The sequence below is a fragment of the Talpa europaea genome (genome assembly GCF_964194135.1).
Source record: "Talpa europaea genome assembly, chromosome: 12".
In the NCBI taxonomy this organism is placed as follows: Eukaryota; Metazoa; Chordata; class Mammalia; order Eulipotyphla; family Talpidae; genus Talpa; species Talpa europaea.
In genome coordinates, this window is record NC_140079.1 from 78,040,486 (window position 1) to 78,066,114 (window position 25,629).

At 52.7% G+C, this 25,629-nt stretch overlaps 1 protein-coding gene across 1 annotated transcript in view; it reads right to left on the bottom strand.

Moving 5' to 3' along the window:
* The window catches only part of GTF2IRD1 (GTF2I repeat domain containing 1), a gene marked incomplete at both ends in the record, with an annotated part of 63,378 nt that overhangs the window by 25,949 nt on the left and 11,800 nt on the right, over nucleotides 1-25,629 (bottom strand). The window contains 12 exons of the mRNA XM_084249735.1: nucleotides 821-904; nucleotides 2,279-2,335; nucleotides 2,559-2,608; nucleotides 9,504-9,687; nucleotides 10,747-10,812; nucleotides 11,696-11,743; nucleotides 16,268-16,357; nucleotides 16,870-16,950; nucleotides 17,415-17,452; nucleotides 18,332-18,440; nucleotides 19,435-19,460; nucleotides 22,920-23,103. Of these exons, the coding sequence (XP_084105861.1) occupies nucleotides 821-904; nucleotides 2,279-2,335; nucleotides 2,559-2,608; nucleotides 9,504-9,687; nucleotides 10,747-10,812; nucleotides 11,696-11,743; nucleotides 16,268-16,357; nucleotides 16,870-16,950; nucleotides 17,415-17,452; nucleotides 18,332-18,440; nucleotides 19,435-19,460; nucleotides 22,920-23,103 (1,017 nt within the window). The remainder of the gene's footprint in view (nucleotides 1-820; nucleotides 905-2,278; nucleotides 2,336-2,558; nucleotides 2,609-9,503; nucleotides 9,688-10,746; nucleotides 10,813-11,695; nucleotides 11,744-16,267; nucleotides 16,358-16,869; nucleotides 16,951-17,414; nucleotides 17,453-18,331; nucleotides 18,441-19,434; nucleotides 19,461-22,919; nucleotides 23,104-25,629) is intronic.

Genomic DNA, 25,629 nt, shown 5'->3' on the forward strand with positions numbered 1-25,629 from the left:
AAACCAGGATTCAAGTGGATGCCTCCCCTTTCATCCCCCCAACCCCGACAATTCAGCACCATTCACTCTCCCTCTGAAGCACATCTGACTCTCTCCACTTCCCTCCAGCATCTGTTCAGGGCTCCGCCCACACCATCTTCACTCCTGCCTGGTCTACTCTCTCCAGGCTGGTCTCCCAGCAACCACCTGGGCTCCTGCAGCCATCCCTTTCTTCACAGAGGCCAGGAAAAGACTCCAAAAGTGCAAAGCAGTACTGCTCACTTTATTATACATCATAATACAAATTGATACCATGGTTCCCTCCACAGGCCTGGATGCTAGGGCCACCACGAGCCCAGCTCAGGGGGCCTCTCTCCCCCATCCCCATTCCCATGGTTCAACGTTGTGCCCCTTCCTAGGTCAAACCTCAGGGCCTTTGCATATGCGGTTACTTCAGTTGGCACGCCCTTCTTGCACACTCTGCTTGGTGAATTCCATCCTTTATGTCTTTCTCCAAAGAGGCCTTCCCTGGCCCTCAGTCTAAGGTAAGTACCCAAGTTATTCTCTCTGAAGCTGTCTATTCGATACTTGCAAAATCATGGCACAATTCCTGGCTATTACTAGATTCTGGGCATAGTCGTTGGGGATGTCTCACCTCACTGGTCAAGGGGGCCCATGAAGACAGGGACTGTGTTTTATTCACTGTGTACCCCCAGTGCATGGCACATAGTCAGTGCTCAAGAAATACTGTAAGTGGGTGAGTGATTTCCCCAGAGGTGACCTGGGAGAACGGGGAGGTTCCTGTCTCTCTTCCCACCCCAGCCGGGTGCCCTGGGCTCACCGTATTTCTTATTGAACAGATCCTGGACCTGCTCCCTCAGCGTGTTGGCGATGTCGATCCGTGAGAGTCTGGTGTCGTAATTTTCTGCTGAGTGAAAAACAATTATGGATTTGGGCTGCTAAATTAAAAGGCACTTGGTGACTTTTAAGGAATATGATTTTCTAATTATGGGGAACTCCTTCTCTGGCAATTATCAGATCCTTGGAGTGGGCCCCTCAGAGTCCTTCAGAACTAACATCTTGACAGAGACGTGCATTTTTCTAGGAGGACGCACTCTGTTGCAACAACAGCAATGAGTCAGAAATTAAGTTAATTGTTGACATTTGTAAACCACCACACCAATAAATCAGCACTGGAGGTAGGAGATGCCATGGAGAGGAGCAGACCTCTGCACATGGCAGCTGGGAGCAGGGGCTCTGCTCATCAGTGGGGAAGTACTGGGAAGAGGGGATGGAGGGAGCTGGGCGAACGGGCAGCCCCCCAGAGTCCTGGAGTCAGCCAAGCATTTGCCAAGGGCCATTTGCTCACCCTGAGGGTTTTTATTCAGGGGCCCATGAGCTAGTTGTGCTATGCATGGCAGCCCCCTTACCTCAGGGAGATTATAACCTGGTTGGAAGAGAGAGGTGGGGGTGGGGAGTGGATCTCTGGGTGGTTGGGCAGAGCATGTGGCAAGGACACCAATCTAGGTAGGAGAAGCAGGTGAGAGGTGAATTCACCTCATCATACAAAGTTCTGGTTGCCCTGGAGAGGGTGATGGAGACTGGGCAGTGAGGAGCTGCTCCTCTGGCTCCCTCACCCTCAGGGGGCTGGCTTTTCCTGCTGCTAGTCTACTGGTTTCTCCTCAGAACCACAGTGACCACCCAGGGCCCACCGGGGAGACACCCACCTCAGAGGCTCACTCATAGTCACAGATTGGAGCCACCCCTACATGCATGCGAAGGCTGTTCTCAGTCACCCCCTCACTCACGTTACATTTGATTTTCATTCAAGAGAATACTACACCCCTATAAATGATGGGAGGGAGGAGCTTCCCCCCACAGGCCCTGGCCCCTTCCTGCTTCTGTTCCCACTACATGCCTTTATTAAGCTTTTCTCCATATTCCACTCCTCTTCCTCCACTCACTCCATCCCTCTGTTCTCCAGAGCCCTCGTCCTCGGCTACCTTTTCTCCTCTAAGAGCATTAGGAGCAGGTGTGAACGCCTAATATGGAGTGGGCAGGCAACCTGCCCAGACAGTTGCCTATACCCTCCCTCCCCACCCTCCAGCACCCCTGTGGAGCCTCACACTCAGAACTGGGAAGTCACAGTTCTGCCCCAGCAGCCAGTCCAGCTCACCCAGCTCTTGGGGCCCTGAAGTTGGGGGGCCAGCCCCTCCCACCCAGCCTGGCCCTCTAAACTCAAGCCAGGTCAAGGTCATGGTGCTGGGACAGCTGACCTCACCCTGAGCTGTAACCTTACCTTGAAAGCCCTGTCTCTTCAGGCTCTCGTCCACAAGAGGGTCCCCGGAATCCCTCTCTGGGGGCGGGGGGAGAGAAGCCAGGATGAGCAGGCAGCTCCTGGGACCCCGGGGACAAAGGTTGTATCCACTGGGGGCAAACCCAATATGGGGCAGTGGAGGAATGCTGGGGTGGGTTGGGGGGATGAATCCAGAACAGAGGAAGTGGGAGGAGGGTGGTGGCTGAGGCCTGAGACCCCCCCCAAGCCTGGCCGTGCCCACCCATGGCCCCGAGCAGGGTACCTTGGCTATCCGTGACGGGTTCTTTGACTCCCTCGGTGAGCAGCTCAGGCCTGGAAAATACCACAGCGAGGCGGTCACTGAGGCCCCTCCAGGCCTGCCTGGTACAGCCTGTCTACATATCTATGCAATGGGCCTTCCTGGCTCTAGATAGTCTAAGTCTGGGGCCCCAAGGGCTGCCATCCTGCTGACTCACATCTAGGGGCTCTGTGGACCCTTCAGTAGTGAGACAGGCCCAAACCTGGCCACAGGGGTTAAGGGGGTGGGGCTGGTTCCAGGATGCCAGGGGCTGGCGCTGCCCAGCGTCAGAGATGTGGTTTTGGAGGGCTTCCCACTGAGTCTGCCTATGGTGCAGAAGCAGTCGGGGCTGTGTGGCGAGATCTGGGCGGTGCAGTGAAGGTCTGAGGCATCTGCTGACACCTGAGAGGTGTGGTTTTAGAGTCAGGGGCCTCAGGGGCCCAGGCCCCACTTTGCCCTAATGTCCACACATCCCACAAAGCCCCTCTAGACGCCTGGCATCCTGGAGCTGGGTACTATCCCCATCATTCCACTGCAGGATGAGGTGACCAAGGCATCAGAAAGGTGAGTAAAGTGCCCGCAACCTCAGTGGGCAGAGTTTAACCAGCATCCCTGTCCTTTCAGTCCCTGCCCTCCCCCGTTGGACCCCATGGCCAGCTGCTTAGGTCGAAAACTCACTCCTCCCCCATCCCTCCCACTGGGCCTATATTCTCATCTGAAGTGGGATAATAACCCTTTCCTGGCTCAAACAGAAGGGAGAAGGCCTCACAAATCCAGGCTTGAGGAGATATCACAAGACAGTTGAAAGCTCTCTGGCCAGGCCTGGGGAGCCCTGCTCAGTTTTGACTCTGAAGTGACTATGAGGATGTCATTCCACTTTTTGGGCCTCAGTTTCCCCATAAGAAGAGGGAGAGGAAGTGGTGGTGTGGGGAGTCTAAATGCAGTCTGAGGCCTTTACTAACTCCTGAGACTGTGGTCCAAGGCAGGGCGGGGTTTCCTACAGTCCCTGTCCCTGCCCTGTGAGCCCAGCTCTGTGCTGGGTCCTGCGCTGAGGCCCAGGAGATGCCTGCTGTCAGAACAGGCACCAAATCCTCTTCCACTGGCCATCTGACCTGCAGGGGTATCCTGTGTGTTGATGTTTGGTTACCTCTCTGATGGAGAATTCATTACCTCGCTGACAGTGTCACCCAGAAACATCCTCCCAACACTGAACTCCAGCCTAGCGTCCGTTCCTACAACACCCTTGGCGTGATCTGAAGGAGTGGTTCTGCTAGCTGTCCCACCCCACCAACCTACCCAGCACCCCTCTGGGCAGCCCTGATCTCCCCAGTGCCCTCAGCCTGCCACAGACAGATGGGCTCTAGTTGGTTAAGGGTGCACTGAAAATGGAGCATTTAGGACTCTTGCCGATCAGTGTGCCTGGCCTTTGTCCCTGGATCCTGGGAGTGGATCTCTAAATAGCTGGAATTTCTTGGTCTTTGTTATTCATGATAGATCCCTGGGATCACACCTGTTTGTGCTGAATCATCACCACTCCTGATGACTGAGGAGGGGCAGCCAAGTGACCAGAGGATTAGGACCTCAAGTCACTGTTACCAGCCTGCCTCTGGGCCTCGAGGGAGAGGAAGGGGCTGGAAGATTGAGTTCAATCATGTAGCCAATTACCAAATCAGGCATACCTACTAATGGCCCTTGATAAAAGCTGTGGACACTGAAGCTCGAGAGAGCTGCCTAGTTGGTGACATGCTGGGAAGTGAGGTGCCCTGACTTCACGGAGAAAGCGTGGAAGCTGCTTGTGTCTCCCAGGCCTCATCCTTTGTGTCTCTTCACTGGGCTGGTCCTGACCTGCATCCAAGATGTAAAGCTGCAGTCGTCACGGAGCGCTTTCCTGAGGCCTGTGGCTCATGATAGCTAGTGAGCAAACCTGGGAGAACCCTGGGGAGCCCTGAATTTGGAGCCAGTTGCTCAGAAGTGTGGGTAGCTTAGGGACCCCCAAACTTGTGGCTGGTGTCTACAATGAGGGTGTCTCCAGTGAGGGCAGTGCCTTGAAGAGTCTGCTGACTTTGGGGTGTCAGCATCAGTCCTGCGTGGCAATCAGACAGGTCTCCCATCTCCATGTCCCCTGTTCAGTCTCTCATGTGCGTGAAGACTCCCGTGGTTTCACCTTTCCTAAGGGTTTTTTAATTTTGGAGAATTTGATGAAAGCAAGGGACCCATTCCTTAGAAGACTGCACAAAAGAATATCAAAATTTTGCCTGTAAGGTCAAGGATCTGGATTAAGGATGTTTTTGACCAAAGGTTAGAAAGTTTAACTTGATTAAGAGCCAAAGTTGACTGGCATGGTTGTCTGGAATATGGTTTAGAAGGATGTGGAAGTCAAGTTCAGGTGGAAAGACTATCACTTAGCGATATGTAGGCAGGTGATGATTTCTCATCTGTATGTTACTATGAGTTGAACTGTAGCCCTCACCCACCTCAAGAAGTGACTGTATTTGAAAATAGAGACTTTAAAGAGGTGATTAAATTAAAACAAGGAATATCGGGGTGGGCCCCAATCCAATCTGACTGGTGTCCTTATAAGAAAAGACTGTGTCATATACAGAGACAGCAAGGATGCGTGTGCAGAGAAAAGACCATTTGAAGACACAGACAGAAGCAGCCATCTGCAAATCAAGGGGAGAAGCCTCAGGAGAAACTATACCTGCAACCTTGATCTTGAACTTCTAGCCTCCAGAACTGAAAAATAAATGTTCAAGCATCCCAGACTATAGGCAACTAAGTAGATGAATCTCAAAAGCTATAGTACTTTTTTTTTTTTTAAAAGATTTATTTATTTATTTATTTATACAAGCACTGGGTACAGTCAGAAGCACGGGAGGGTGAGAGAATTCACCAGAGCCAGAGCGGGGAGCAGAGCAGGCAGAAGGACTGAAGTACACTGCTGAGGGGAGCAGCGGGCAGCAGGAGAGGTCTGCGCACCATGCGGGACCCTCCTCCAGTGGCCGGGGAGCAGCCGGGGATTGAACCGGCACTGCAGAGGCTGCGGGCAGCTTCGCAACCCAGCGCTCAACCGCTGTGCCACCGGGGAGGCCCTACGGTACTTTTTTTTATGGCAGCCTAGCAAAGTGATGTACACACAAACATCCATTCAAACATACCTACATATGGACTTACATACGTATGATCTATCTATCTATCTATCTATCTATCTATCTATCTATCTATCTATCTATCTATCTATCTATCTTTCTTTCTTTCTATATCTGCTTTATTGAGTTGTAATTCACATACCATAAAATGCACTCATGTAAAGTGGCTTTCAAGAAATTTACAAAGTTGTTCATGCAGTTATACTTCTACTGTCTATTTCCAGAACACTTACATCACCCCCAAAATGTGCCCTTTTTACGTAAATAAAAAATGTGAGATTAACGAGAAGCAGCTCTTTTTCTCTTAATATTCCCAACAGTATCTTTTGTCAATTTTAAAAAGGAAGAACAAAAATATCAAGTGTTTGATCTCACTCCTCTAATCATCTCTTGAAACCACCCCAGCTAGTCCTTAGCCCACCACCCCAACTGTTGCCTTTGACAATGTGTACCCTCTAGCCTCCTTGAATCGCTTTCTTCACTTGGCTTCCAGAAAACTGCAATTGGTTAAATTCACCATTTAAAGTTTTAATAGTTAGTATTTTTTGTAAGGGATGAACTCTGATAGGCAACTATGTGGATGAATCTCAAAAGCTAAGTGAAGGCAGGGCCTCCCCTGGTGGCGCAGCAGTTGAGTGCTGGGCTGCGAGGCTGCCCGCAGCCTCTGCATCGCTGGTTCTTCCCCAGCTGCTGGCGAGGGCCCCACAAAACAAACAAACAAACAAACAAAACAAAAAAACAACAACAACCAAAAAAAGCTAAGTGAAGGCAGCCAGGGACAAAAGGCTTCACCTGCCTTGATTCCACTTATGTGGCTTCTGGAAAAGGCACTTGGGGAGGACAGAAAATCCATCAGCGGTTGCCAGGGGCTAAGGATGGCAACAAAGGGCACAGGGACATTTTTTGGGTGATGGAACTGTGTGGAATCTTGATGTTGTAGTGGTTACATGCCAGGATGAGCTTATCAAAGCTCAAAGAACGGGGTGGATTTTAATAATTTTAATAAATATAAACTTCAATAAGCCTGACATTAAAAAACAAACAAATCTATCTTGCCTGAGTACTTCAGTGAGCCAGGCCCTTTGTTGTCTGTGACCTCCATCATGACCCCGTGAATCGGTGAGGTTCACTATGCTTAAGGTCATGGGAAGTCATAGCAGGAGCTGGACGCTGACCCAGGAAAGCCACAGAGCCTCGGGGCTATCTGCCTGCTTTCTGATACAAAGTGGCATTAAAAGTGCTTAGAGGCCTGCCCTGGTGGCGCAGGTGGTTGAGTGCAGCGCTGTGAAGCTGTCCACAGCCTCTGCAGTGCCAGTTCAATTCCGGCCGGTGGGGGAGAATCCCACATGGTGCAGCAGACCTCTCCTGTCTCGCCCACTGCTCCCCTCAGCAGTGTATTTCGTCAGTCTGCCTGTTCTGCTCCCTGCTCTGTCTCTGGTGAATCCTCTCACCCTCCTGCGCATCTGGCCTGTACCCCCGTTCTTGTATGCATGAATAAATAAAAAATCTTTTAAAAAAATAAAATAAAATAAAATAAAAGTGCTCAGGAGCGGGAGGAGAGTCTTCTCTGCGGGCAAACAATAAGGAAAGCCCATTCACCAGGAGATGATGCTGATCTGGCATCTTCCTTTGGGCCATCCAATGCTTCCGGGTCTGGGTGTTTGGCCCCTCCTGAGTGCTGACAGCTCCCAAGGGGCTGTTCCCACCCGACCTCTCCCCTGTGCGCTGGTCTGTAAGTCCCATTAACCTCTGCCATTCCTCCCTCACAGGCCTCCATGTATCCCAAACATAACACAAGTCACACCTAACTCTTGATCGTGTCCTCCATCTCCTTGCCTCCAACTCAGAAAATGGTGTCACCACCTGCCCAGTCGCTAACTTGAGTCATCCCAGCTCCTCGTTCTCTCCATCCATATATCAGCAAATTCTGCCAGCCCATCTTCAAATTATTACCTGAATCTGCCAACTTTTCACCATCCCGCCCCTGTCTTTACCGAGTCCAAGTTGCCACCTTGTCCCCTTGGCCACTGACCCCTTCTTTTAAGCCCGCCCACCATCCCTCCCCAGGCCCCTCTCTATCTCACAGAGAAATTAAAAAAGACTAGACCATATCTATCCATCCCAAAACTTTCCAGTAAATTCTCATTAAATTGAAAATAAAATCCAAACTTTTTAAGCAGGCCCAAGACCCAATATGATCTGGCCTCTGCTACCTCTTGGGGCTCACCAGTCACCACTCTTCCCTCACGTACTCTGAAACAATCACGCCAGCACCCTGCTACTTTTCAAAGATGTAAGCATGTCCCTGCTTCAGGGCCTGCGCACCTGAGCACTCCTCCATCAGATAATCTGTATGGCTCACTTTATCAGGTCTCTGTCCAAATGTCACCCCTTAGACAGTTTCCTTCTGCCCCCTTATCCTGGTTACAGCATTTACTCTGTCTGACACTACATTGTGATTCCATTGGGTGAGATTGGCCAACTCAAAAGCAGGACTTGGAGGCATTTGCTGCTACATTGCAATCTGGCACATGGTGGGAACTCAGGTGTATTTTCTCTCCACTGTTGGTGTCTCCTGGGGCCCCGCCCCCTTCCTCCTCCTGGTGCACACTAGGCCCCATGTGAGACTCTCTACCTGTCGCTGTTGTGAGTCTCCCTATTTAGGGACCATCTACTCCCCCAAGGAAAACAAATCCATAAGAGTCTCTTTCTCATTATCACTTTCTGAAACTTAGAGGCTGTGAGAGCATCACACAGAAGCAATAAACACGAAGGGCCGGGGCCTCCCGGGTGGCGCAAGGGGTTAAGACACAACCTATGAAGCTCTCCTCAGCTTCTTCAGCATGAGTTTGATTCCCGGCCAGGGAGCTACACACATGGCACAGCAGACCTCTCCTGTCTTGCCTGCTGCTCCCCTCAGCAGTGTATTTCAGTTAATCTGCCCGTTCTGCTCCCCACTCTGTCTCTGGTGAATCCCCTTACCCCCCCACACCTCTGGCCTGTACTCCAATTTTTGTATGCATAAATAAATAAATCTTAAAAAAAAACCTAGGTCCCTCCCAACCTTTTTATTTTTTTTTTTAAGATTTATTTATTTATTATTTATACAAGCACTGGGTACAGTCAGAAGCGCGGGAGGGTGAGAGAATTCACCAGAGCCAGAGCAGGGAGCAGAGCAGGCAGAAGGACCGAAGTACACTGCTGAGGGGAGCAGCGGGCGGCAGGAGAGGTCTGCGCGCCATGTGGGACCCTCCTCTGGTGGCCGGGGAGCAGCCGGGGATCGAACCGGTGCTGCAGAGGCTGCGGCTTCGCAACCCAGTGCTCAACCACTGCACCACCGGGGAGGCCCCTCCCAACCCTTTTTAAATCAGTAACTGCCTCTGTCTCTTCAAGAGGAACTTAGTATCCAAGTCAGTACATAGGGATATGCTGGGCTCCACTGCCAAGAAAACAGAACCTGCAGAAGTCACCACCCGATTTGCCAGTCCTGGAATAATGGGCCCTGCCCCCAGCAGCACCCTGGCCCCAGCCCCAGCACACCAACACACGTGCTTGGAGGATGCTCAGAACAGTCCAGGAGAGCAAGTCAGTGGGCATATTCCCATTCTACCTCCGGGCAAACTGAGGACTACTCTCCTAGGACTAAGCTCAGCCTGGCTGTTCCAGGACTGGCAGGCCCATCTAACACCATACTGTTTGGGGGGTAAAAAAGAGATGGGAACCTGGAGCTGTTCCTGGGTGCTGGGCAAGCCCTGAGAGGTCCCCGTGGCGCAGGTCTTACCTCTTGATGACAAACTGGATGCTGTTGCTGGCCTCCAGGATCTTCCGGAGCTTGGCAATCCCAAAGCAGTTGGGCCTGCGGAGGGAGATGCCTTCAGGCAGCCCCACCACAAACAGCTCCTCTGGGTACATCAGGAACTTGGAGTAGGGAACTTTGACGGGCTCCGAGATGCCAATGGCCTTGGCTGCAGAGACATGGCTGCTGTAGGGACACCCAAAGCTATGGGGCCACAAACCTCCACGCCCGCCTCCCACATCTGTGGGGGCCAGGGGGGCCAGAGACGTATTGAGAGTCAACCCTTAGCTGTATACTCTGAGCCTCCTGAGAGGTGGGTACCACCACCGTCAATCTGCAATTAGGAGACCTGGAGTTCAGAGGTGAATTATCTTAGGTCTCAGAAACCCAAGAATGGCAGCTCCTTCAAATCCAGGCTCAGTCTATGCTTCACACCCAGACAGTGCGGGAGATTCTCCACTGACTGGTGAGACCTGGTGCCAGCTCCGCCCCAGTCTACTTGTCCCTGTGCTGCCAGAAAGGTCCTCTAGAGGGTCCCTCTGCCACCATAGACACCCCAAGACCCCTGCATGGCCCAACACCACACCCCGGGGCAGATCTGAGGCCCAGCCCTGCTCTGCAGCCCGCTAGTTGTGGGACCTCGGACAATCCATGTCACTTCCCAGACCTCCTCCTTCCTCATCTGTAAAAAGGGTATTAGGACATAGGGATTCTGGGAGATGGGATGAGAGCGCTTGTGTGAGGCATCCAGTCAGTCGGCAAACAACTGAGGCTAAAGAACAACCCTCTCCCCTACCTCCTAGTCTTCCTTTCTGGTTTCTCTAGTAGGAAAGCTCCTGCTACATATAAGTCCTCCTGAGGGCCCTGAATGAGAGTGTCTGTGAGGGAATAGGGGCAGTCCCTACAAGTGGAGAGAATGGCCTCAGGCTGAAAATGACCATGACTGAGAGTATGTTGATCCAGCAGTCTGGGATGCAGCATTTAAGGGTGTGGGGTTTTCTGGCAGTGCCTCAGTTTCCCTGGGCAGGATGCCTGGAATTGGATTAGTGGCTGGGTAGTAGCCCCTTCAGTGTTCCTGTACCCCATCCGATAGGCCCCAGGCCCCTGGCCCTCGTTGTCTCCATGCAGGGAGAATCTGGGATGGGGGGCTGGGCCCAAAGTCTCCCTGAAAATAGGGCAGCTGAAAAGAGAGCCAGGATGCCCTGAATCCTGCCAGCTCCTTGCTCACCGTATCGCGTGTTGAAGAGCAGCTCCACCTGCTTCCGCAGGGGCCGGATCACGTCACCGTGGCTGTCTGGAAAGCAAGAGGTAGTCAGTCTACTGAGCTTCCCCAGTGGTTTCAGCACCCCGTGTCTCTGCTCATGGCACCAAGAATGAGACTCTAATGGGGAAGGCCCAGGGTGGTCTTCCTATTTCTTCAGAAATAGCATCCCTAATCAGATTCACGTCTTGGGCTCAATACCTGCTTTTAAAATTAGATCTAAGGCATCATCAAATGTCTGAATGGAGACTTGGTTGTTTTTGAGGTCTAAATATGATCTTTCTAAGTGACTGTCATTATAGACCTACTCAGTGAGAGACTTAATCAGGTGAATACTAAGCCTGCAAATTGAGTATGCTGCCACCAGGTGGCAGTGCACTTTTATTAATACTTCATTACTACTAGGCTGGGTCTGGGGAAGTGACATTTGTTTTCTCTGATACCCACTCCTTCCACCAGTAGCAGATACTCCTGAGATGAAACAGATCCATCCTCACCTTGATCTCCCTTCCTGTCCTACTCTCACTCAGCAGAGAGGGAATGAACAGTGTTCCTGGGAATGGGCATGCCTGCTAGACACAGCCAATTTTGTGCTTTCAGGACTAAATTCTTGCTCAGGAAGATGAGACTCAGAGCTCAGATTAAAAACATTTTCAGAAAGCAACCAGGTTTGCATAAAAACAAAATCAAAGCCTTGCAACTTCCCTTACTAGAAAGAGCTCTTGCACCTCTGACCAGGAACCTCTAGTTCTATAAGACAGGTCTATAAATCTCCTCCCACCTTAGGCAGCCTGCAGGACTCCCATCCCCAAACTGGGTGTTGGAAAGAGACAGGGTGGGACATAAAGGGAACAAGGGGGAAGGGGAGGAGAGATGGGGTGGTGAGACGAAATGTGGGAAGTAGACAGCGCCTCACCTTCCACAGGCCTCTCCTCAGGCCGCGGGTCCTCACTGGGGCCTTTGTCTGAAAGAGAACAGGAGGTGCCAGGAAGCCACGTGCATCATCTGGACCCTGTGCTGCCAAAGTCAGGCCAGATAGGTGGGAAGGGTAGGCCCAGACTCTGAAGCACAGCACAGCAACCCCCAGATGGGTTCAGGGACCCCAATTCTCTACTGGCACTCCACCCTCATCTCCATGCAAGGAGGGCAGGTTCAGGTGCAGACACCCCGTGACATTCGATATGTGCCCCCTAGAGGCAAGTCCCACACCAGTCCATCCTTCCTTCTACTCTGTTCTGTTTTGTTCTAGGCACTGAAGACACGCAGGAACAAAGTCTTGTCCTCTTGGTGCAGCATCGACATAATATGGTGTCTGAAAGTGATGTCATGATGAGAAACAGGGGAGAGAGGCAGGTGAGGTGGAGCTATTTAAGCTCAGGTGGTCAGGGGATCTCTGATATTGGCCTTGGCCTGGGTTGGCTGCGATGGAACCAATCTGGTCTCTAGATTCTTGCCCCCAAGCAGCAAGGGTGAGGGGAGGCTTTCAGCAGGAGGAGGTTTCCTGGGGTAGATTCCTGTGACTAGGAAAACGGGGTGGGTGAGGGGTGCAGGCAGGAAGGGAGGAGCAGCGTGGGGATGCATGTGGCAAGCTCAGAGATGATGGGCTGGTGCTGGAGGAGGCAGTGCCAGTGCCAGGAGTGGGTGCATCGGCAGGCTGAAGGGTCTTCCTCAGCACGACCCTTGATCACCAGGGCAGAAGGAAGAATCCCAGGGACTGTCAGCTCTGGAGACTATGGCATGGGTGTCGAGTCCACTCCTGGGAGGCCTTTCAAAGGCAGCAAGAAACAACCCATACACTTTGGGGTTCCAAACACAGGGGACCTGCTTGATTTTATATCCAGGCATGGAAAGCTGGCTATTTGCCCTGAGCAAACCCATCCATGTTCTCACTGCTCCCCCATTTTGGCCAGCAAGTAAGAGGAAGCCACCTCAGTAAACCATCAAGGACATGCAGGCACAATGTCCAGGGCACCAGGTGGAGAGAGGGAGACTATGTACAAAATAGTGAGATCACACTTAGCATGTGCACAGATGAAATGTACAAAGCATGGACACTATGCTAGTACGTGCCTGAGGAGGGGCAGGTGGAGTGTTTCCTTTTCATGTATCACAGCTGTTGATTTTACAATGCACACATGTAGGGAGAAAAAGCATGCGCTCAGACACCTCCCTCCACTCCATGGGGTCCCGAAGACCCCAGCATCTTCATAATTCATCAGTTTAGAATGGGGTTCCTTGGAAGGAGCCCTGGAAGAGGAGTCAGCAAACCTCGGTTCCAGTCCAAGGCTGGATGACCTTGGGAGATAGACTGGCTTTGTGGGCCTTCAGTTTCCTCCTGTGTCAAGCCAGTGGGGAGAAGCCTTCCTAACAGGTCACACAGTAGGCTTATCCTGAGCTTCAGGTCAACTGAACGCCCCACAGCATCAGCACATTTTGCTGTCAAGTGCAGTCATACCCAGCCTGTGCCTGGCAAAATACTTTATTACCAAAGTATTTAAAGCACATAGCAACTGATTTAGAACACAAAAACGACAAGCCACTGAATCTAACAATGACTGTTTTGGTATTTTCTTTCTTTATTTTCTTTGTTTTAATTTGGTGATTATTTTCAACACAGTTGTAAGCAAAGTGCAGTCAGACTTGTCTTTTACATTTCCCCTCAGTGCCTGTTTTTCATGGCCACATAGTAATCCGCCAGGAGAATATACCATTCTCCATTCCCTGACAGTTGGACCGGCTCTTCCCAATTTTTTGTTATTATTGACACTGCCATGAACACTGACACTGAGGAAAAAACACCTACATTTTAGACAGTTTCCAAGGACTCAATTCCTGGAACTATCAGGGGGTGCTTATGACTCTTTATAAGCAGACACATTTCCTTAAACAACAAATTGCCAACCTGCACTAGCTGTTTCCCAAAATGCTCAATGAAAATCCCATCAAATTAAAAGGTAAAAGGGACGTTCTCTGTTCAAGCCCTCATCACTCTGAGGCTGCCTGTGCTTGTTTATGCACCTTTCAAAAAATTTTTGTGCATTATCCATTCATGTAGTGTCCAACACTAGGATGACTGTTCAGGTCCCCAGCTTGCTGCCCAGTGGAAGTGTGGTCAGCTGGCAGCCTGAGGCTGTCCTTCAAGGTTTGCCTTTCTGGGGGACACTTACGTGTCTCTTATAGAAAATGGTGTAATATTTGTACATAACCAGTGCAATCCTCCATGTGCTTCAAGTCATCTTTAGATGACTTGTAAGACCCAATTCAGGGCCTCCCTGGTGGCGCAAGGGATTAAGCACCACACTATGAAGCAATCCGCAGCCTCTGTAGCACGAGTTTGATCCCTGGCTGGCCAGAGAGCTGCCCACATGGCGCAGCAGACCTCTCCTGTCTCGCCCGCTGCTCCCCTCAGCAGTGTATTTCAGTAGATCTACCTGTTCTGCTCCCTACTGTCTCTGGTGAATCCTCTCACCCACCACACCTCTAGCCTATACTGCAGTTCTTGTATGCACAAATAAATAAATCTTTAAAAAAAAAAAAAAAGGCCCAATTCACTGTGAATGCCCATGCAGACACAGTTGCTCAAGCGTATTGTTCAGGGAATAATAACAAGGAAAACATTGTATATGTTCAGTACGGTGGATGCAACCATTGCAGCCCTTACTATCCAAGGTATTTTTCCACCCACAGTTGGTTGAATCTGAGCATGCAGAACCCTCGGATCCGGGGCCAACAGTGTGTGTTAGCATTTTGTCATATTCACACCTGATTTTTTTCTCAATTGGTTTATGGTTTATTTTTTTTTTTTAAGATTTATTTATTTATTTATACAAGCACTGGGTACAGCCAGAAGTACAGGAGGGTGAGAGAATTCACCAGAGCCAGAGCGGGGAGCAGAGCAGGCAGAAGGACCGAAATACACTGCTGAGGGGAGCAGCGGGCGGCAGGAGAGGTCTGCGTGCCATGTGGGACCCTCCTCCGGTGGCCGAGGAGCAGCCAGGGATCGAACCGGCGCTGCAGAGGCTGCGGGCAGCTTCGCAACCCAGCGCTCAACTGCTGCGCCACCGGGGAGGCCCGGTTTATGGTTTATTTTTAATTTTTGCACCTGATTTTTTAATAAAACACTGAACAAGACAGTTTTTATGTTTTCCCAATTTTGATAAATGCTGTATTGTCCGTGTCCTTCTGGTCCTACTTTTTCCATTGAATGTAACAGTTTTGAGATCTCGTTGTACTGTTCACCTAAATGTTGCCTACTACGCCCGAATCCGCATGCAGGTGCCTCTGCCCTCCTTCTCAAGTGAGCCCACCCACGCACAAACAAACACCAGCCGTCTTCTTAAAGTCTCCTGGCCCGGCCCCACATTCCCCTTGTTACAGAGCTCTCCACACGCCAGTCATCTGAGTACAAATATCATACCCTGCTATATCCAGGAGACCTGGGTACTGTAACTTATATGCCACTTGTCATTAATGACTCACTTTGAAAAAATGTTAACTATTTATGATCATTCTTATTTTTAGTATCTATAATAACATCTGTTGATAATGCTGGAATTGGATATTGAGATTCATTAAACTACTCTTTCCAGTTTTGCAGGTTTTTGAAACATTCTGAGAGTTAAGACACCCAAACATAGAGACCCCCAGCCCTTTCCTGCAGCTGTACACCTGTGAAGCCAATCCTGTAGCCTAGATTACTGCAGTAGTCTGTTTCTGTCTTTGTCCCCACTCCTCAGCAGTCTATTCTCAATCTTAAGGTCAGAATAAACACTGTTAAAATGGCCCTGGTTAGCTCCAAGTCCCCAGTGGTTCCCCATCACCTCAGAGCCAAGTTCCATCACTCCCTTTGATGTACTTGCCCTACACAACCCACCCATGACCTCCCTCTGCTCTAGCCACCTGGGTTTCCTTGTTTTCCTTGGATATGCTGAGCAGAGTCAACCCCCGGGCCTTTGCACTTGTTGTCCCCTCTGTCTCAAACGTTCTTTCCTGACATCTATTTGGCTCCCATCTACATGTCCTTCAGCAATTTTGCCCCAGTGTCCATGAGGTCCTCTCTGACTACCCAAATCCTCTAACTGCCCCTGACACTTCCCCAAGCTCTGTGCCCTGCACAGCACTTCCCACTATCTGACTTTCTATTTTACTTATTGATTTGCTTACTACTGTCTTCTTGCACTGGGATGTTAGTCCCAGGAGGGTAGGGAGTTCTGTTTGGTCCACTGCTGTGTCCCCAGCACCCTGCATAGGACCTGGTCCACAATGGGTGCTCAGTATAGTTGGTGAATAAATGAACAAATAAATCCAAATGGGGTGCTCCTGGGAAAAATACGGTGACCAGACTTACCACAAGTCAGGGAAAGGCCTACTTCTTTCCTCTAGAAAGGAGTCCAGTCTAGGTGGGAAGTTGGGGATACACTGGGAGTCCTTAATAGGGGCAGCTAGTACCATCACACCCCAGGGAGGCGCATCCTAAACCATTTCTTACCAGTCAGCATCTCCATCCCATAACCGGAATCTTCTGAAGGCAGATGCCCTGTCATAGAGTCTGTCATTTCCTCAGAGGTTGGTGAAGGGTCTGGAGACAAAACCCCAAATAACAAGAGGATCTTTGTTCTGTACCATCCATCATGGTCCCTGAGGGACCAGCAGCCCAGCACCCACAGAGCAGGGCACTCAGATGACCCCACCCTGGAACTCTGGGAGGCCAGGCAGGGCCCTTGGGGGTCTGTAGTCCTACTGGCTCCCAGTGGTGATGAGGAAACTGAGGCTTGGGCATTCTGAGTCTGCTGTCAAACTCAGATCCTCACACTCCAGAGCATTTTCTTTTCCTCCAGCCTGCCTCACAAATGCCAGGGAAGTCAGGCCAGAGATGCCAAAGCTGGGGGGCCGTTAGGAAGGTCATAGCTGAGAGACCTGATTCTCAACCCAAAGGGCAGATGTGGCTGCAGAAGGACATTCGGAACCCCCTGATCTCAGAACCACAGCAGAGAAACCATGACATGGAGGCCTGTCCCGGGGCAGCCCGGAGGGGATGTGCAGGTCTGCGAGCTGCTTACTTCCTGTAGGTTCAGGTGGAGAAGCCCTCACCTGGGACAGTGACCTGAATGATATCCAGATCCTCTGGTTCAATTTTGATGGGCCTCAGTCCCCCCAGCTCCCCAGAGGTTCCTGCAAGGACAAAGTGGGGATCCAATCAGATCTGGGCAAAGACTTGGCTGGGTAGGGCAAGTCAGCCCAGAACATTCTCCTGTTGGGACTTGTCAGCAAGTGCCAAGAAAAGCCATGTCAGACCCCACACTCCAGGCCAGAATGGAGAGTCAGGCTGACCCTCAGGGAGGGGCCTCAGGCCAGTTCTGCTGTCTCCAATTTACAGACCCGGCAACTGAGGTCCACAGAGAGGAAGACACTTGCCACAGACACACTGGGAGGCAGTGGAGATACCAGAATTCAGGTCTCCCAATTCCCCCACAATGCCACCCAAGACCCATGTGCCCCTTCCAGTCTCCCAAGGAGCTCTCAGAATGAGGCCTGCAGGGGGAGGCCTGTCTCCTCTCCAAGGTGTTTGGGTGGGGCTAGAGGGCACCCTCCCAGCCCCACCATGTCATACATGGTGGAGTTCTGCCCCTTCTCACCTGGCCCACAGTCTTCGGAGATACTGCTCTTATCTGACCTGTAGGGAGGAAGCAGACATGGCAGGCCCCAGCCTCACAGCCAGGTAGTCAGGGCCCACAGTGGCTACCAATTTAGAACACACCTCTGAACACATTCATCTCCATCCCTATAGGATGGTACTCCCCACCCCCCGCACCCATACCTGAGAGATTCCCAGTCCCATCTTCCAGAACAATGGTCTCTGGCTGCCCTGCCAAGATCTTACTCACTATCCTGGGGTGAACTGTCCAGGCTTTCACCTTCCCCACCAGCTGGGAGCCTCAGGACCTGGGCCTGACCAGTATGGGAGCTGCAACTTAGCACACTGGGGTTCTGATCAGTGCTTGTTGGGGGGATTGAGTGCTGGAGGGCCCACCAGGCTGGAAGGAGGCAAGGAAATCTGGGAAGGGATTGGAGAGTAAAGTTGAGTGGGAGCTGTAGGAGAGATGACTAGTTAATTCCCTCCTTCCCTCACACAGCACAGTGTGGGATGCCTGGGCTGGATGTGGGGATTCTGGGATATATGGTTCATCTTTGGACCCCTGAGGCCGGAGGGGGCACTGGTGGACAGTTACCAGGTCATATGCTGAGTGCAGGACCTTGTGGACATGCAGGGCACGCTAGTCTGGGTGCCAGGGAAGGCTCTGGAGACCAGCACACACGTGATAAATCCCAGAGGGGACAAGGCTCTTCGGTGGAAAAACATCAGCGGAGCCTGTCCTTTTCGTCCCTTTGGACTCTCCCTGGCTCTGTGCAGGAAGCGCATGCAGGGGTCTGTGCTGAATGAGCCTGTGCCTGCGCTAGGTGCCAGGGGATGCAGGCACAGTATCCTCTGGCCCATCCTGGGCCTCACACAGCCCAGAGATAGGAGTGGCTGTGGCTGGAGTTGGGGCCTTACCGAGCAGTACCCGCCAGGTCGAGGACGGTGGTACGGGAGGCCTCGGCAGAGGTGTCCTCTGGTGGGCTGGCTGGTTCCAGCTTCGTGGGGTCTTTGGTAAACTTGTTCCCTGCATGGAGAGAAAGGAGAGGTGAAGAGGCCAGGGTGAAGGCTCTCCAGCTTCCTCTTGCCTGCGGGAAACTGGGCAGGGCTCTGTGTAATGCTCCTGGGGGTGCCCCTTGGATACAGGCTGGTCTATACCCTTCCCTGTGGGCTCCATGTCCAGTCAACAGCCAGGAATGAGAGAAATGCCTCCCTTGCAGGGGCAGAGGAAGCCAAGAGCCTGGGAGGACTGGGCAGGAGGAAGGAGAGAAGCAGCTAAGAAATGGCTGTCCTGACCTCACATATACTACTGGGGCTGAGGGACTCCTCAGGAAAGATGCCAAGTCTCTCCCAAGGCTAGGTGTGGGACCAGAATCTCTCACTCATTATCCAAGGAACTCAGAGGAAGGCACTCATCACCCCATTTCATGCATGTGGAAACAGAGGCCCTTACACCCAGCCCTAGATCACAAAGCTGGTGGGGGGCTAGCACTGGAACCCCAGGATCCGAGCCCCAGTGCTGCACCAGGTAGAGCCTCACTGGCGGCTGGAGTCACAGGCCTGGTTTGCAACTAGGCCCCACTGCTCTTGAGCTGGGCTTCAGGGAGAAGAACAGACCCGACTTCATAGGACTATTGCAAACAAAATACAATTTTGGCACCTGGGAACCCATCTGTAGCGTGTGGACTGATGCTCAAGGTCCAGCCCCTGCTCCCATATTTGGATAGGTCTGAAACCTAAAACCACATTTCCCAGACTCTTATGCTAGTGCTGGATGCAACTGAGGATCTGTCAACAAGACACATTCTGATAAGATTTGGGTAAGGGAGGTAAAGTCCAGGCCATCCTCCTGCTGCAGCAGAGGGAGGGGAGCAAAGCGGGAGAGTGGTTTTGTGGGATGCAGGAGCCATGCCAGGGAGGGACTCAAGAGAACAGGGTCGGTATGATGACCACTCGAGCACCTTGGGGACATCAGCCTGGCAGGCTCAGAGCAGACGAGAGGTTACTCATACCATACGTACCTGTGAAAATTCGCTCATCAAACATCCTGGGGAGAGAGGAGAGACAGATGTAAGTGGTGAGGCCCAGGGCTCCCCCAGGCTCAGGGAGCTGGCCTCCAGGTCCCCTAAGTGATGGTCACCGGAGTACATATGCACGACCACAACTCCAGCCTGGGTACTGGGTCGGCCCCCAGTTGGGAAGTGCAGACAGGAGAGGGCACTGTCCGGATAGCCAGGTACCCCAAACAACTTCTCCAGTCAGGGAAGGCAGGGGCTGGGTCCTGGGTGGTCCTGCAGGGTCCAACCTGCTCATCAGGATGCCCCAGGAGCCTCCTGAGCTCTCCACCTGAGCTCCTTGGCCACAGCTGGGGATGACTCACTCCCCTTCCCCTCCAGGGCCCTGCAGGCATTATCCAGTCTCATGTGCCCCAGTGACAGATGTGGGCAGAGGTTTGTGCCCAAGACCTCTGTTGACTGCACAGCCAGGCCTGTCACTAGCCACAGGGTGACACACGGGACCTCTCATGAGTATCTCAGAAACCAAGGGGACCTACACAGGGTAGGGGTTGGGAAAGGCTTTAGGGAGGAGGGGACGGTGAATTTAGGGTGCCTGAGAGAGTATCCAGGTAATGGCGTCGGTGGGGTTGGAGGCAGGGCTGGCTGGGGGCTCCACCTGGCTAACTGGGGGTATCCCCTGGGAGGTTAACAGTCCTCAGCATGGTATTCAGAATGAGGAGTCTTCCCTGTAGGCACCGGGGAGTCCCTGATGAGCATGGTATGCCCAGATCACTCTATCATCACACAGAGGTAGATTGGGGGGACCTGGGGCCCAGAGGCTATTCGGAGACCTCCCAGTTATCCAGATAAGACTTAGAAGCCTGGGCCAGGAAATTGGGGATGGAGCTGGGACCACGAGCTGCTGCCTCCTGGGCTGTTCTTCCTGTTTTACCCTCAAGTCCCACCAGGGTAGTACCCAACAGGGTGGGGAGCCTCAAGCCGCTCATGCGGGAGCAGCAAAGCTGATGTGCTGTGGAGCAGCTGGACAAGGGGACAGGCCTCAGTCACTAAACAGGTTCCAGAGGTGACAGGAGACCAATGAAGGGATATTCGGATATAGGGGCCAAGCAATGCCCAACAGACCCAGTGGGAAATTTAAAGAGAGGCCTAACAAGTGGCAGCAGCACAGTTTGGGTCACCAGGGAAGAGAGACCCCAAAGTGTGACTTCCTATTCTCATTCTTAGAGTGCCCCTAGCTCCCCTACTATTCCAGGAGGCCCAGGCTGCCATGGGGAGTCATTCTGGGGAACAGTGGCTTCCCTTCTGATGCCTGTTTCCTCAGTCCCACGCAGTGACTGGGAGGCTGCCAGCATCGACTGTGCTTTCATTATTGAAAGCTTTATGTGTGTATCAGCGAGCAGGGACAGGGGCTCGACACAGCACCGTGACTGGTTCCTGGGGAGGAGTTGGGGGCCAGAGGACAGGGAGGTCTGGTGTTCCAAGACTATGACAGCTCCCCCCAAAGGGCTGCCAGGTATGGAAGGCCCCCTTGAAGGGCATGACCAAGGGTGTCACTGTCGATCTCACAACAAACCAGAGTTCTAGGATTCCTCCCCCACCATACGCTTCCCTCCTAAGTTCTGCCCCTGTGGCGTGAACTCAGATCCTCTCCCACTGGGCTTGTGTCCTGGTAGGAAGGCGGGATTTAGAGGCCAGAGCTGGGGGTGGTGGTCTGGGACCCGGGGAGCCCCATAATACCAATAACAGGGAAGGCAGCAGGAGTTCTGCTTGCACCTGCCCAGAGGAGGCGTGGGCTGCCCTCACCTCCCCACCCCCCCCCAAGGCAGGGCAGTGAAGGGCTCTGAGCAGAACCCACAGTCAGCTGTCAGGGCTTGAGTGCCCATCCTCTGGCCACTCCTCACAGTCTCTTATTGAAGACTCCTCGCCCTCTAAGTGGGGATCCCCGCAGGCCTCTTTCTCTTTCTCTGTGATCCTTCTCTGGCCTATGCTGACAACTCTGATTTTTATCTGTACTTTATCTCCAATGCAGCCCTCTCTCTGGAACCTCAGACATCTCAACTGGACCTCTGAGAATTCCACCTCCTGAGCATGTCCAAGTTAACACATGTGAGGCAAACTCATACCCAGACCTGCTTCCCCCAGTTGCAGTCAGAAGCGTGGGGTGCATCTTGCCTCCTGATGGCTCTCCCTGCCTCTACATCTCACCCACCGACAAATCCTATCACGGCTTAGTCTATCCCAAATCCAGCCCACTGCTGCAGCCTCATGGGCCTCCCCAATTCTGCTCTTGGCTCCCTGGAGTCCACTCTTCCCCAGCAGCCAGAGGGACTGTCAGATCCCTCTCCGCAGAGGTCGCTCCTTTGCTCCAGAAAAACTCTGTGATCTCAGTCAACTTCCAGTCTCTGCTCATGTCCCAGCCTCCTCACACTCTGTGTGTGTGTGTGTGTGTCTGTGTGTCTGTGTGTGTGTTGGGAGTGTCTGGGCTGTCCACTGACATTAGCCCTTCCATCCAGACAGTGCCCAGTTGAGTGCAGGTACCCCTTCCAATCTCCCAGCTCTGCCTTAGCAAATGGGACCTCTCAGAGGCTCCTGATCACCCTGAATAGGTCTCCTCCTCTCTCCCATTACCCCATTTATTTCCTAAGCTCTACCAAGTCAAAAGGCCAGAGGAGCATTCGTTCATTCGTGCCTTCATTCTACACATGCATGGTGGGTGTCTCCTACACAGCAGAGGGTGCTTAGGTGCTGGGGATTCAGCAATGAACAAAACACCTCCCTAAGTCCTTGCTTACAGCCAGTGGCAACTAACTAGCACCAGTCAGGTAAACACAGAACACAAAGGAGAGCGCCCCAGGGGCCTTCAGGCACAGAGGCCTGGGAGGTGGACCGTGCAGTGCTGCCTGAGGCAGGGTCTGGATGACATGGCCTCTGGCCACCCTTGGTCTCCAACCCTTTAGGGAAGGGCTGGAGCTTTCTTGGCAGAGTCTAGACAGCTATGAGGGCAAACTCCCAGCAGCAGGCAGGGAAGTAAGGGAGGTTGCTGTTCTGGCGTCCATGGACCCCTGCCCCCACCCACCCACACTGGCACCAGAGGAAACAGGCGCCTGCAAAGACAGGAGACAGTCAACTACAGCTGGCAGGGCAGCACAGAAGGGGAGGAGCAGACGTAGCCCTGCCTGAGCTCAGGTGGGCTGCCCTTTGGAGGCAAGTAAGTTCAAAGGCCTCAGGTCTTTATGGGGAGGAAAACCCTCCTTATTAGGAACCTACCAAGTGCCCCTCAAGCCAGGGACGGTGCCTTCTCTTTCCACGCAAACTGTGGAAGAGGCCAGGAAGAAGGCCATGCAGTTCTGAGGTCAAGGAGCCTGAATCTCTCCCAGACGTACCTGATTCTACCTGTGAAGTCACAGAACACCTTCCCGCCACCCCTGCCCCATCACTCCCTCCTGAGGGCCCTCCCAACACCCTGGTTCCCCAAGCCCAGGCAGTACCGTTTAATGATGAAGTGGATGCCATGCCGTTCCTCCAGGATCCGCTTCAGCTTGGGGACCCCGTAGGTGCAGGGGCGTTTGAAGGGGATTTTGTCCGGGATGCCCACGATTTCCACAGCTTCTGGGTCACAGGCGATCTTCCTATAGGGGACGGGGACCATGTGGTCCAGGCCCAGAGCTTCCGCTAGAAGGGCAACAGTAAGGCTGAGATAGAGGCTGCAGGACATGTGGGGTCCCAGGGCAGCAGAAAATGCTTACATCCCTGGCACCACTCAGGCTGCACAGTGGCCTAGGGATCTTGCTGAGACGTTCAGTCATGTCACTGCTCTCTTAGAAAATGCCCATGACTCCTACCTCACAGGTAGTCCCATCCTACTGTGGCCTATGAGGCCCTATGTGGCCAGGACCCTATCACCTTATCTCCCACCTCTCCCCACCCTGCTTGCTCACCCCAGCCTCTCCATCCCCCCTTGCACTCCTAACACATCAGGCACAAACCTACCCCAGGGCCTTTGCACTTGCTCTTTCATCTGCTGAGAAACTTCCCCAGATACCTACACATGTCCCTTCTTCCCTCTCCCCACTCCAGCGTCTGCTCAAATGTCACTTCATCAGCCTCCTGAGCCTACCCTGCTTTATTATCCCACATTTATCAGGACCAGAAATTGCACCATGTATACATTCATCTACGTGTTGTTTTCTGGCTGGAATGTAAGCCCAAAGGAGCAGGGAGGGTGTTGGTTCACATCCCATCACTGGGCTCTACAGGCTGCTCAGAAGGTAGCTGCCCCTGCATGGTCGGTGAATGTATGACTGGCTGAAGGAAACCCCCAGGCTCCAGGCAGATCTTGGTGGGGTCTTGGGGCTACCCAGGTGTGCCCATTCCTCCAGGGAGGAGCTCACACTCCTCACTCATCAGTGACATAAATGAGACATTGGCCGGAAGCTGGCAGCTGGTCCAAAAGCAAGTAGGTGAAATCCGGGCTCATGAAGTGGCAGCTTGTGCTTTTCTTCCAGCCCATTAGGTTTGGTCCTGTGCCATTTCAGACATTCACATCTTTATCCATTCATTTGTTCATTCACAAAATACTCTGTGAGTACCTACTCTGTGTGCTCGAGACCAGATGGTGCTTTCCTGGGTCCCCAAGCTCCTCAAGGTCTAGGAGGCCTCAGGAGGTGAGCTGGGCTAGGTTTCCACTTCACTCCTGCCTCATCACCCTGTCTTCTTCCAAGTGTCCTATGTCTCCTTACTGCCCCGCAGGTGCCCCCCATCCTGGCCTGTTCCTCTGACCACACCATGCTTTGTGTCCTGACCAGTGCTGGCCCAGAGCTAGAGCCCTCCAGCCCCGCCCTGACATCAGGGCAGAGCAGTCCCGGCTTCCTTGGCGCATCGTTGACTGTTTCCTGTTAACGTGGCCCAGGTCTGCGCTGGCAGCTTTGGCAGTCATATCCCACTGTGAAGTCACACTTAGTTCGTTGTCAAATTAAACTCTTGAAATCTCCACAGCTGTCAAACCACAAGCCAGCCCTCCCCCAGCCCCTGTATCACCAGCCACCCTTCCCCCCCAAGCACTTGTGCTGCGTGAGTTCTTTGAGTCTGTGAATTCGCCACCACCCAGGCTCATCGGATTTGCTGAGACTGTCTTTTCAGTGACAAGGGGACAGAAGGGATGGGGGGACAGCCCTGCCAGGCCTCAGCGTTGCCCACTGGAGGGGGCTGCCTGCATGCAGAGTGTCAGGCTCATCCTAGATCTTGAGTTTAGTTTCAACTCCTTTCCAAGTGAGTGTTCCTAAGGCTCTCTGAAGGCTGGGCTTCCCCCTATTTCTTTTCTGCTTTTTCTCTATACACCCCCAGTCCCATTGCTGGCCCGCTTCACCCAGAGCTGGTGGCTGAAAGGACAGAACTAGGAGAAAGATCTGCTCATCCAGGGCCTGCGGGATGCCTGGGGCTGCTAGACCTGTCCCCACCCTTCTCCCCAGGGAAAGCTCCAAGGGGGCCCTGAAGAGGGGCAAGGCACAACTGTTCCAAGCCCTGGAAGGGCCCAAATGCTGACATCCAGAAAAGGCTCAGCATTCTAGAAACATCCAAATCAAGCAACAGGCCGTAAGACTGGAGGCTGCCTAGGTCTCACCCACAGCCAGCTGGGTGGAACCCTCCAAGGCAGACAAAGTAAGCCTACCTGAGCTCCCTGCCCTACTGCCCATTGATCATCCTGGTTGGCCAGAGGCATTTGGGCTACTCCAGACTCTTTACTAAGGCCTAGAGAGCCTGGCTTAGTCCCACCCCAACCCACAAAGCCCAGTCTGCTAGGTGCACATGCCTAGGACTCCTCAGCACAGTCATAGGGCACCTCCGCCATGAAGGCACCCCTGAATCACCCCGCCAGACAAGACCTCCAAAAGCCTCAAGCATTCCCTCCAAGGGTCCAAGCCCTGTACAATACTACATACGGAAACATGTAGGCCGTGTGCTGCTGTGCACTGCTGAGGACACATCTGCAGGAGCACCTTGCAACCAGGGTCAGCCTGAGTATCTGGTACAAGCAAGGCTGAGGAGTATGCTCACCAGTGATGGTGAGAGGCAGGAAGGGAGGAGGGCAAGCCTGATGTGTGATACAACAAGTGTATCGATCTTCTCTCTTTCTCCCCAGTTCTGGGCACAAGAGCACCTGGACCCTTGGAATTTCCTGAGCGATAGCAGTGAGAAGGG